Raw genomic sequence first — 12,963 nt, forward strand, 5'->3', positions numbered from 1 at the left:
AAGTGGTGGAGCAGAATGGTAAGAACTAGGTCCTAAACAGTGATGTAGAGTATCACACAAGTCGTTTTTTAATCTGGTTGTTTGATTTTTTACCAGCTCGTGAAGCTGCAGTGCAGAAGATTGAAGCGATCATCAAGGATCAGTTTTCTCTTGAGATGAAGAATAAAGAGCATGAGATCGAGGTTATCGGGCAGGTAATTATCTGTCCAATACTCACTTTACTTTGGGACTAACGGTGCTTTGTTAGTCAAGAAATACTTTAATCATCAATGCAACAAGTACTCAGAAACTGTATTTAAGATAAATTATGGTACAATGTCAACACTTAATTAAGAAGTCAAACATCTTGAGATAAAGTAAACACCTAAACCTGTAGTACAACACATGAATTTCAAAAGCTGAACTATTATATGTTTATTTTCCCCTCAGAGGTTAATGAGGCCAGGAGAATGATGGACAAGCTCAGAGCATGCATTGTCGCAAACTACTATGCCAATGCTGGACAGCCTAAAGTCCCTGAGGTAATCAATAGAGATTAGATGCATTGTTACATTGTTTTTAATAGAGTTAAACAGTCAAGTCCCAGAACGTAACATACTATTCATTTTCTCCATAGAGCAGTTGATTTTTAAAGGGATAGTTCACCCAAAAAATTCTGTCATTAATTGGCTCAACCTCATGTGGTTCCAAACACTGTAAAACATCAGTTCATCTTCGGAACACAAATTAAGTTATTTTGAAGGAATCTGAGAGCTGTCTGACCCTTCCATAGACAGCAATGATCCTTACGCGATCAAGGTCCAGAAACATAGTGGAGATCAGTGAAATAATCCATGTGACATCAGGGGTCCACCTGTAATCTAAGATGGTAGAATACTTTTCATGCACAAAAGAAAAAAAATTACGAATTTATTAAACATTCATCTCCTCTTCATGAACCCTACATGACGTGGAGGAGACAATTGTTGCATTTTTTTGCGCACATTTTTTTTATCCTCATAGCTTCGTTAAATTTCAGTTGAACCCCTGATGTCATATGGATTATTTTACAGATGTCATTGCTATGTTTCTGAACCTTAATCGTGTAAGGACACATGCTGTTTATGGGGGATTAGAGAGCTCACATCAGGGCTCCAGACTAACTTTTTTCGCTAACTTTTTTCCAACTGAAAGTTTTAGGGGCACAACCAGAAAAATTAGCGGCACACACCGTAAATCAACATGCTAACCAAATCTACTAATTTCCACTGTATTACTAAGAAATACTTTAATAATAGATGCAGAAATTACAATGTGCTGTTTCAAATTGAGTGTCACATTTTATTCTGCACTTTTTTTTTTTTGAAGATGCAACAACAAGGTAAACTGACAGCACCATTGCTGTCATGACATTACAAATAGTAAACAAAATACCATACATTCAGATTAAACAAAAGTGCTTAGTAACAAAGTGCTTAGTAACCTTTAGGTCATTTCACAGTTATGAACAATACTTAAATGTATGTAAACATTAGGGGCACTGGCCCTTAAGTTTTAAACCATTCTTCCTTTGAAGGTCGAGCTGGCTTTTGTATTTGGTGAAGGGTAGTTCCTCCTTAGCAACGAAGTAGGCCGTGTTAAATTTCAACATAATCTCTGCCTCATCTGCGCTCTGATTTACAGTCATTTGTCTTCTGAAAGCAACCGGCAGTGGCGATGTCACGACATACTCGATGCTTTAGGCTGAGATTATGTTCAAGTAGTGTATTGTGTTTAAAACTGCGAAATGTCTGTACTATCGGCAAACTTTGTGTTCCCCGCAGTTCTGGGATAACTGGTGTAGTATTCGCAGTTCATATTGTTCGACTACTTACAGTACCTCAGCCACCTGAATTATTTCAACCAGTCATCTCGAAAATGGTGAGTGCGGGCTTTTTTCGCCACACCAACCTCTGACTCTGCATTATCATCCGATGGTGACACTGTAGACTCTGGCACTGGTACACTAGCCGCAGGTCGGGAGAACGAATCAATAGTTCGCTTGCTTATAGCTCAGACGCACGCACATATCAGGTTGTGATGGTATTTGTCTCCGTTTCCTTCCCACAGACAGGCATCACTCAATGAGACGCGAGTGTGTGCTCGCGTCTCATGAGTGTGTGTATGTGTGTGTGTTTGCGTGCATGTGCGCTCTCGTCTCATTGATTATTTCATTGCTCATTTCATTGATCATTGACGTGCCCCTTCCACGTTTAATGTATAAAAAAATACGGAGGTTGGGGGAGGCAAATTTACTGGTCGCACATGCGCGACTGGATGTAAAATTCAGTCGCACGCTCTCAAATTTTGGTCGCAAAATGCGACCATTTGGTCGCAGTCTGGAGCCCTGCACATGACATAAGGGTAAGTAATTAATGATAGAATTTTTTTTTGGGTGAACTAACCCTTTAAGTGGTATTTTATAAAATATTATAGACAGGCCTACTGTGATCTTTGAGGTTGTTAATGTTTCAAAATACATTACCTGTGATTCTGCAAAAACTCTCTTGCATAATATGCAATAATTTGTATATATATGTAAATGTTTGTTTTATATCTATCTATCTATCTATCTAATCTATCTATCTATCTATCTATCTATCTATCTAAAACCACAACAAATTCCTCGTGTGTTTGCTCACACCAGGCATAAAAAGCTGATTCTGATATATATAACTATATATAAAACTATTGATTTAAAGTATAATTATATATTTCTCCATCATTTGTAATTTGATTAAATAATTTGTAATGCTTCGTGGGAATGTAGTAATTCTTTCCCTTAATAAGTTTAAGTATACAGTCTTGTATCTTTGTGTTTGTCAGATTTTTTTATACTTTTAGCTTCAAATAAAAGTTTGTAATGGTGTGATTCACCTCAAAGCTGGTTGGTTTTGTTCATAACTTATAAACAAATACTTTTTTGATATCTCTATGGGATTTAAATGAATGGGAAAATACTTCAGGAACCAAGGTAGCTGAAAATGTAGGCAATTATTGGAGCACTTTATATATGTTAAAAACAACAAACTTCTGGTTTTGATCATTCTGGAAAAACAAACTTCCAGTTTTGTTGCTGCTTTGTTGAAATTTCCTCTAACTCTAAGCACAAACAGTTGATCACTGATTTATTTGCTTCCAGGCCTCTAAAAGTGACCCATCTGTGCTGAACCACCCTGCCATAAAACGCTTCTTGGATTCCCCCTCCCGCTCCTCGTCTCCACTGAATCAGAACTCAGAGACACCATCACAGGTCCAGTCTGAGACCGAGTCCCTCAGCCAACATGGGGAGGCTGGGGAGAGGGAGACGGACAGTGGGAGAGAGGACAGCGGTCCACGTGTACGTCGACCCAGCAGGAACACAGGAAAAGTTAGTAGCCCACACACTATCAGAACATAAGTCTGAGGGATTGCATGGCTTGAAAATGCTACAGCACTGTTACTCTATGCCTACAGTACCTGACATTAACATTTGTTTTATTACATTCCCATGTGTAGGACACTTTTGATGTGCCATCATCCTTAGAGCAGCATGGGACTTACCACACCACAGGAGATGAGGCTTCTCGGCTCTACATGAAGAAAACCATTGTTGTGGGCAATGTATCCAAGTATGAAGCATCATGGTTTTCTCTTTGCGCTTATTTTACAGATCAGATAATACTCATTTTAATTTTACTATATTAGCATATTAGCTGTTTGCATGCATAGCGTGAACCCTGTGTGATTTGAAGAATATTTTACCATTTGTGTGTAGATCAGCTTTTTCAACAACCACAGGCATTCTGGCCTAAATCTTTGTTATTGCACTGGAGAGTTTTGATTTAGCACCTCTGGGATCCTGACTGATGTTTGTGCTCTTTCTTGGAATAATTCTGGTATGCCCTTGAGTAGGACGTCTTATTCTCGGCTCTGCTAACTTAAAGGGATGGTTGACCAAAAATGGAATATTCCATCATCATTCTGTTATTTTTATGTCACCCTAATATCATTCTAAACCTGTATGACTGACTGACTTCGTTGGAATGCAAAATGACATATCTGTTGTGAACATACCAAGGGGAAATACTATGTCAGAGGTTTCAGTGAATGAAGACTTAAATTCTGGTTTGTTCTTTAAAAAAAAAAACCTATTGTATGACTTCAGAAGACTTTGAGTATAGCACAGCTGTAGTAAGGAGCTACATAAAATTGCATGGAAAATTATGTTCGATACATTAGTTGGAAGAATGGCGTGGGTGAGTGAATTGTGACCGTTTTCAATTTTGATTGAGCGAATGTTATTTGCTCTTCTGTCAAAACAAACGATAACAACAAAAAACAGCTTCTGAATGAATGGTAGCAGTTTGTAATTTGGACAGATGGTTTTATGAGAAACAGTATTTATTTCTCTGAGCTTGTATTAATTTTTAAATGCATCACTTTCTCCTGAAACCGTATTATTTCTCCAAAACCCAATAAACTTTCACATGGCGCAATGCTTTAGTTTTCCCTAGGCAGCAATCTTACCTCATTTATTCCACATTATCACACAGTCCTCAACTATTTTACCTCATAAAATGCACTGAGAGCATGTGAGAGTGTCACAAGTGTGTGTGTCTGCATATGAGCAATGATATAAGCTTTTTGTTGCCTGCAGAGCTGCTAAAGATCTTTATGAGACTGTTTACTCCAGGGCCGGTGTGCTGAAAAAACTCACCGTCTTAAGCTGTTTATCTGAATAAAGAGATTCTGAATGGCTCTACACTCTACATTTATGTTTGTAGCAGATGCTTGTTTCCCAAGAAACTAAAAATGAAGTGCACAAATCACATTACTGAGGCAGGTAGCTGAAAATGCACTATGCATGCTTAGCTGTAAAGAAACTCACAACATATGCAAATAAACTGAACTTTTATCCTTGCTGCTGCTGTGTGGATACCTAGCAAAACTGCTGCAAAAAAGTGATATTTAGAGTTTAATGTTTAAATATAGCCATATAGTTGGTTGTTCTGAGTTACTGGCAGGTTTACATTGGCATCAACAAATCTTCCCCGACTTATGAGTGAATGTATGCATGCAACTATAAATTGATTTGAGTTAGATTTTTAGACTGTTGTGTTTTTCTTTCGCTCTCTTTCAGGTATATTGCCCCTGATAAACGTGAAGAGAATGATCAGTCCACTCATAAATGGATGGTGTATGTTCGAGGTTCTCGCAAAGAGCCCAGTATCGATCATTTTGTGAAGAAAGTCTGGTTCTTCCTGCACCCCAGCTACAAGCCCAATGACCTCGTGGAAGTCAGGTGTGTGTTTACTTGCCTCTCTTATGGACTGGTTTGATTACATCACACCGTATAGCCTTTTTTTTTTTTTTTTTTTACATGAGCCTTTGGATATACAGTAGTTATATTTTGCACTAATTCATTTAGCTGTTTTTTAGCTTGAAGTATTATCAGCACACAACAGCCAGCGCCTTCTAGTGGATGAGCATCCCTGTGGTGCATTTGTCAAGTTCAGAGAAAGTTTCTCTTTAAACTCTGTTTGTGTGTTTAGTGAGCCACCGTTCCACCTGACCCGTCGAGGGTGGGGAGAGTTTCCTGTCCGTGTGCAGATTCACTTTAAAGACCAACGGAACAAACGTATCGACATCATCCACCACTTAAAGGTCAGACACTTACTGACCGCATGCATACACACTCTCTTTGAACGCTTTTGTTGCCCTTTTCATCTTTCCTTTTCTCCCTCTTTATCTTTCCTTTTACTTTTTTGTGGAAAATGGTAGATGACATCGCCTTCTGTTTCTGTGAAGTTTACTTGGAGGTTTCCATTTATATTTTGTGTGTGCAGATTGTGCATTATAGAATATGTCTGCACGAATCTAACATTTTATGCAGTGTTCTCTGAGTCTAAAGGTGAAATGGTAAATTTTTGAAAGCACCCTGTCTGTTGATATTTCTTTCCTTTATCTGTTGTCAAAGCAATCCCTTTTGTTATAGGTTAAAATAACAAAGATAAAATAAAAGATGAATCGAGAATTCAAGTAAAAATAATAGTTTGCAGATTAATATACTTTTGTCCACCCATCAACCTCTTTGATACTCTGCAGCAAAGACTGCTCTTTAATGTTTCAGTTATTTATCTTTTACTTGTTCTCCCTCAGCTTGACAGAACATACACAGGTTTACAGACTTTGGGAGCTGAAACGGTAAGACACACTATCTTAATCTTTATATGATCTGCAGCTGTATTCATAAGTTTTCATGCCATTTTTATAACTTTACATAATTAGCCTTTTTATTTTAAGATGGGAGGTCCTAAAAATGTAGTTTTGTTTTTATCACGTACTATGCAGAAGCACAGCCATCAAAAAAAGGCTGTGAACCGACATTGCTGCTGGAGGAGGCAAAGCACAATATTAAGAAACAGCCTGATCAGTTGTGTAAATTAGGTTATTATTTTGTCTTGTGAAATATATGTAAATATCTGTTTTGTTAAATGGTTTTATCCAAACGGTACTAAATAATTTTTTTTAAAAGGCCTCTTGCAGATTCTTAGTTATGTAGACATATGTGCAGAATTACCTAAGACCGCTTCATTGATATAGAATCCATTTAGTGCATCAAAACAGGTTGAAAGTGGACATGTTTGTTTGTCAGTTAATAACTTAAAGAAATGGCACGTCACTTACCTAAATGGGCTAAAAACAGAAGTCAAGGTCTCAGCTGTGAATCTAGTGATAAAAATGTCATAGTCTTCAGGGTGACGGCAAGCACAAAACTGGAGATATGAGTGAAAGTGTCAAAAGAAGATTTATTGTCGTTTGTGTTCAGCAAAGTAAAAAAGGGAATAAAATCTGCTTTCTGACCCTGAGGCCATAGCATAGTTAAACGTTTTATCCGTTCAACTGAGGTGTGTAGAAAGTTTAAAAAAATGTTTACTCCAAGGAAAAAATAAAATGCTGAGAATGATGAAGGTTTCTTTTAAGCTGAAGAACTCGGGAAGCAGAAAATTACTTTTCAACCGGGACACAGTGAAAGTGCGGGGTTTTATAGTTCTAAAATGATTTTGTGATGACAAGGTTTATTACAAGTGTCAGATATACCTTGATTCATCTTTAAAATGACATTTTTTTTCTTTCTGGTTATTATTTTCTAAAGGTGGTGGATGTTGAGCTCCACAAAAACTCACTAGGTGATGACTTCATCCCCTTTGCTCCCTCATCGTCGTCATCATCTTCATCATCATCTTCCTCTCATCTGCCATTTGTGGGCGGGTCTGATTCTTCCTCCACAGCTGCCCAAGGCTCTCGGCAGCCCTCCTCTCACTCTCTGCATGCTCATGATGATCAGCCCAGCTCAGATAGAGGTAGACAAACCTTATACAAATGCTTGTCCATCTCACATTACGCCACATAGTGACACCAAAGAATTATGCAGTATCCCACTGTGTCTTTAAAATGGGATTCTTTTGATTAAGAGGATTAGTAGGATGTTTGCACTTTAATGCATAAGCTTTGGAAGCTGTTTTGAAGATCTGTATTAATCCAAGACTAGACCTGCATTATACATTCCATGCCCAAGTCACTTGTATGAAAATGTATTTTGTGTTTCGGAAGACAACTTAAGGTGGTTCCTAAAGATAATTCTAGTACTTGTGTATAAAGGAATTAATTGATCTATTGATTACGAAATTTATTGTTGTTTCTTTTTTTTTTTAGTTCCAGGCGTGACTGTCAAGAGTGAGTCGGTGCGTTCTTCATGTTCTGAACGAACTTCACAGTCAAATAGGTCTGAGAAAATCACCATCAGTTCCCACGGAAACTCAGCCTTTCAGCCAATCACAGCCAGCTGTAAGATAATTCCACAAGGACAAGTGCCCAGTCCTGCCGAATCACCTGGGAAATCATTTCAGCCGATTACGATGAGCTGCAAGATTGTGTCTGGTGAGTCTCACAGGTGCACAAGGAAGTTGGAGAAGAGCAGAGTTGAAATGCAAGCAGTAAAATCCTCTATATACAGACTCTTTCATGTCGCCCTGGCTTTTTTCTGCTGTAGGTTTCGATTTTCTAGAGAAAAGGAGACTGTCAGAAACTCCTCTGTAATGCATTATAGATTTGTTGTCAGTGTGTGACAGCAGATCTAAGAGGAGCTCAGTCTGATGTGTCCTAGTCTTGCCTTGCCAGACCTACTCTTTATAAAGTCTGGTCCACATTTAATTCTGACCAAGAACCACCCACTTTTGCCACCATATCTCTAACATTTATGTTGGAGTGTTGTGTTTTGCCCCCTGGTGGCAGCCAAACTTAACTTTTTCACTTATTCACTTAAAATAAACGAGTATTAAAGGGGGGGTGAAATGCTCGTTTTCACTCAATATCCTGTTAATCTTGAGTACCTATAGAGTAGTACTGCACCCTTCATAACTCCAAAAAGTCTTTATTTTTATTATATTTATAAGAGAAAGATTTTTCCCGGAAAAAACACGAGCGCCTAGAGGCGTGACGTGTAGGCGGAGCTAAAGAATCACGAGCGCCAGTAGGCTTTTGTGTTGAGAGCGTTTGGAAGCTGTGACACAGATCCAGAGGCTGAAATTTAACAAGAGCAGCATCAGCAAATGCGTCTCTATGTGGTATGTACTGAAACTGTATATATTTGCTTAGCGGTTTTGGAAAATGACTAAGTTCCACTTTATGTCATCTTTTTTTAAGCTGTACATGTGGAAAGTGCAGTTTGATGATAACATCGCATGTTGTTTACTTGATGTGCTCACACGCCGATTGCTAAGTTCACAACACAGAGATATTTGAAGCAGTTTTACTCACGGCCTGCGGTTCCAACACACGATCGTGACCCTTTTTCGTTGGGATTGCATCATCCTTAAGAAATAAACGATGTTCAAATCCGTCGTCAAACTGGGCCTTGTTTGTAAAACAAGCATCTTCGAAATGCAGGGAACAAACACAAACACTTGTACAACTCCGTTGATGCTCTGTAAAAATAAACTCCCTCCACTGGTCCCTTAATGCTGTTTTTTTTGGTAATCTGTGCAGGGTTGTCTTGCCCTGGCAACCAAAAACACACTTCTTTTGTGACTTTTCGCGACGCTCTCGCTCTGATCAGTGAATCGATCTGATCAGTGAAATGTCTGTGCTGCTCAGCCTCGCTATACGGGAGCACGCGCTCTTCCGGCAGAAGTGCCCTTAGGACCCATATAAGGAAATTCCGCTCTGTCTAACATCACACAGAGTCATACTCGAAAAAAACTTTCCGAAACTTATGACAATCCGGAAGAGATTTTTTTGGAACAAAAATACTCCTTCAAACGTACAACTTAATTTTTGAAACTTTGTCCATGTTTAGCATGGGAATCCAACTCTTTAACAGTGTAAAAAACTCAGTATGCATGAAATAGCATTTCACCCCCCCTTTAAAGATATGAAGAATATATCCACAAAAAACATCTGGCAAAACATCTGAAAGAAAAACAGTAGGTTTAAGGATAATCACAGGTCATCTTATTTGCATGCAAAATGACCACACTACCAGTTCTACTTCTTTCAAAGATTTGATGGTGTGTGAAAATCTCAGAAAATACTTGACTTGTAGCACTCTGGCATAAACCTGCATTAACATGACACTGTTAACCATTGACTTATTAAACACTGTATTCTCTAAAATAGTTTAAAGTCAGCCTGTCAGTCTCCAGTTTGCCATTTTGAGGGGAATCCAAACATCAAACTCAGTGTGCTTGTTGTATAAAGATAAGACAAGAAAAGGAGACCATAGTAAAGATGTAAAACTGCGTTGTAAAGCATTATGGATTTGCAGTCTGTGTGGCTCTTAAACATGATGAGAAATTTATGAGCATCACACTATAAATCCAATCATAGAAACACAATCTTTGTGTTCCAGGTTCTCCTATCTCCACCCCTAGTCACTCTCCTCTCCCCCGGACATCATCATCCACGCCAGTGCACCTGAAGTCCAGCCCCTCAGTCATAAATAACCCCTACATTATCGTGGACAAACCAGGCCAAGTCATTAATATGGCTGCATCGACATCTGCAGCTACAGGTACATACTCTCCCCCATCCCTACACAACTTAACAATGTGTCGCTTTTACCACAAGATATTGTCAGATATTGGCTTTTAGGTTTCTTTTTCATCTTCTTTATATTCAACATCGAACAAGTTGTGATTGGCTACAATCGTTGTTGCTTTGCGGTAACATTCTAGTTATAGCGAGGACAGCGAAATTATTTTTTCTAGAGATTTGTCACATCGAGCATGGGGAGGACACGGTGAGAAAGTGTCAGGAGTGAATGATGAAGCCAAATCACAAAGTACAAGTTCTCCTTTAGTTCTTTTTCCCTTTTTGTGCTCTCTTTCTCACACACGCACACACACACACACTCTCTCTCTCTCTCTCTCTCTCTCTCTCTCTCTCTCTCTCTTTGCTTCACTCTTTCTCATGACTCATGCTGTGGGTTTACAGGCCATCATAAGACCAGGTTGCCATAGCGACCACATCACTAAGATTTTAGGAGTGTGTTGAGTATGCAGATGATGTAACATTACTGTGGGTGTGTGTGTGAGTAAGAACAAATTCCACCTCCATTGCTGCACAACTGATGTGCTTGTCGCAAATGCTGCATCACCTATAACTGCATCTTGGCACCCCAGTTAACATCTATACAACACAGGCCTCCACAAAAACACACCTACATGCTCTCAGGGAAGATGAGTGTGTGTGTGGGTGGTCAGAGCTCTGTGCTGTGGTGCTAAAGCAACATAGTGACCATTAGAGATGGACGTAACGGGAACAAATGTGCAGATGCTTCTCAAAACTCTACAATGTGTATTTTCCATGCCATGACTATAGGAATCATAGTTGTCATTTTTCTTGGGCTTATGAAAATGTATGATTTTCAAAACCTAATGGCTGTCTGTCTAGACAGCATTGTGGGGCACCATGAGTGCATTTGAGCTAAAGGTATAGTGTTTGACATGTCCGAAGATGAGCGTTCCAACATTTCTGTTATGGCTAAAAATGCTGACAGGATGCTCGTTTTCCAAATTAAATGTAAAAAATTTACAAATATCTACACATCCTTAAATGTAGATAAGCTTACAAAAACTGAAAACCTGAACAAAGTGATTTGTGTTTATGCTAAATACTAGAACAAATATCTTTTTTTGACCCTCTAACTTTAGCAAAAAAAAAAAATCTAACTACCTATCTAATCTTTTTGTATTATAATTTTTTTCTTTTTATTTATTATACAATTATAAAATAAATAAATAAGACTAAAACTGCTAAATGACTAAATTGAAATATTGGTCGGTGAAGTATGAAAAGGTTGATTTTTCTGATATTATTTGGGAGATACTTGTTCTTGGTTTAATTATATACTCACTTGTGTATTTTGATTTCAAGAATCTTTAGACATTTGCACTGATAAACAAGATTCACGTACGGGGGAAGAACATTGCCGTGTGATCAAAAGGTACAGTACTATTTCAGTGTTTGGGAGCAGAGTTAAGGTCTAAAACAAGACTTAAATTTACCTTCTGAAACTAGCAGACACCCTGTTTTTAGGTTGAACGCTCAAGATGAAAACAAGCCAGTGATGCCCTACATGCTATCTAGGTTGAGAAGGAGACATGATTCAAACATTTGGTTTAAACATTTGAGTGGATCTTTTTTTTTTTATTATTTTTTTTTTTTATCAGTATTTTTTTTTTTTTCACATCAACAATTTACAGAATCAGTATGAATTTACAAGTTAACATCTTTTCTAACCACTCTTCCATCCCCATCCCATCCTCACTAGGCAGAGCACTTAAATGAACCTCATTGCGAGGCATTGAGTTGGTGTGTAAAAAAAAAAAAGGCAAATGAAACAATAAAAAAAAAAAAAAACATATTTAACAATTCTGATAATAAAGAGATTAAAGTCATTATAAATATTAGATGGGTTAAATTGTCACATCAGCATTTTCAATCTAAGTAACATCCAAATTACATCACATATGCAATAAATTTGCCCCAAGTCTTTCCAAACATTGATGACTTTTTTTCCAGATTAAACATTATTTTTTCAAAGGCACATAGGACGAAAGTTCACTAAGCCATTCAATAGGCCTAGGAGGTTCTTCTGACTTCCATTGTATAGCTATACATTTCTTTGCTGCAATCAGAGCCATCTTAACTAAACGTAAATTCTTCCTTTGATCAGTTTGAAGAATTGATTCATCCCCCCAATAATATAAATCTCGGGTCATATGGAAGCTTAACATTAGTAATTTTATCAATAGTTTGTATTATATTTCTCCAATAGATTTTAAGTTCAGAACAAGTCCAAAAGATATGCAATAAAGTACCCACCTCTGTTTTACATCTAGGGCAACATTCTGAATATGAATCACTGATCTTGTGTAATCTTTCAGGTGTATAATATACTCTATGTATAATATTGAACTGCATTAATCTATGTCTACTATTAAATGAAAACCTTAAAGCACTTACACAGATGAGTTCCCAAGTGTCTTGTTCAAAAGTACATTCAAGATCTTTTTCCCATTTAAGTCTTGAAGATGATACATCCTCCCCATACAAGTCAATGAAATTGGTATACATATAAGACACAAAACCTTTAGATCCTTTTTTCTCTCTTATAATGCTATCTATTGGGAGTAAAGAGAGAGACCTTAAATAACCATGTATTGTACTTATATAATTTCTCACCTGAAAGTATTTGAAAAAGTGCTTAACAGGAAGAGAAAACATTATTCTCAACTGTTCAAATGTCATTAGTGTGTCCTCCTCATATAGTCTCCAAACACTTGTATTCCCTTTTTATACCAATATTGTGTTATCCCATCTCTTAATGCCCCAGGAAGAGATGGATTGTAGTGAAATAACAACAGTAGCCAATTATATTTTTTCCTGATTTCAAACCCC

The 12,963-nt window shown here is 37.7% G+C and overlaps 1 protein-coding gene across 1 annotated transcript in view; it reads left to right on the plus strand.

Annotated features, from left to right (window-relative positions):
• Window positions 1-440: 440 nt before the first annotated feature.
• Window positions 441-12,963, plus strand: part of LOC113075804 (YEATS domain-containing protein 2-like) — a 38,067-nt gene continuing 25,544 nt past the window's right edge. Inside the window, exons 1-9 of the mRNA XM_026248450.1 lie at window positions 441-521; window positions 3,161-3,388; window positions 3,517-3,629; window positions 5,141-5,302; window positions 5,553-5,664; window positions 6,160-6,204; window positions 7,157-7,364; window positions 7,717-7,941; window positions 9,911-10,072. Coding sequence (XP_026104235.1) covers window positions 450-521; window positions 3,161-3,388; window positions 3,517-3,629; window positions 5,141-5,302; window positions 5,553-5,664; window positions 6,160-6,204; window positions 7,157-7,364; window positions 7,717-7,941; window positions 9,911-10,072 — 1,327 coding nt within the window. The 5' untranslated portion in view covers window positions 441-449. The remainder of the gene's footprint in view (window positions 522-3,160; window positions 3,389-3,516; window positions 3,630-5,140; window positions 5,303-5,552; window positions 5,665-6,159; window positions 6,205-7,156; window positions 7,365-7,716; window positions 7,942-9,910; window positions 10,073-12,963) is intronic.

The sequence above is a fragment of the Carassius auratus genome, unplaced genomic scaffold (genome assembly GCF_003368295.1).
Source record: "Carassius auratus strain Wakin unplaced genomic scaffold, ASM336829v1 scaf_tig00017697, whole genome shotgun sequence".
Classification (NCBI taxonomy): domain Eukaryota; kingdom Metazoa; phylum Chordata; class Actinopteri; order Cypriniformes; family Cyprinidae; genus Carassius; species Carassius auratus.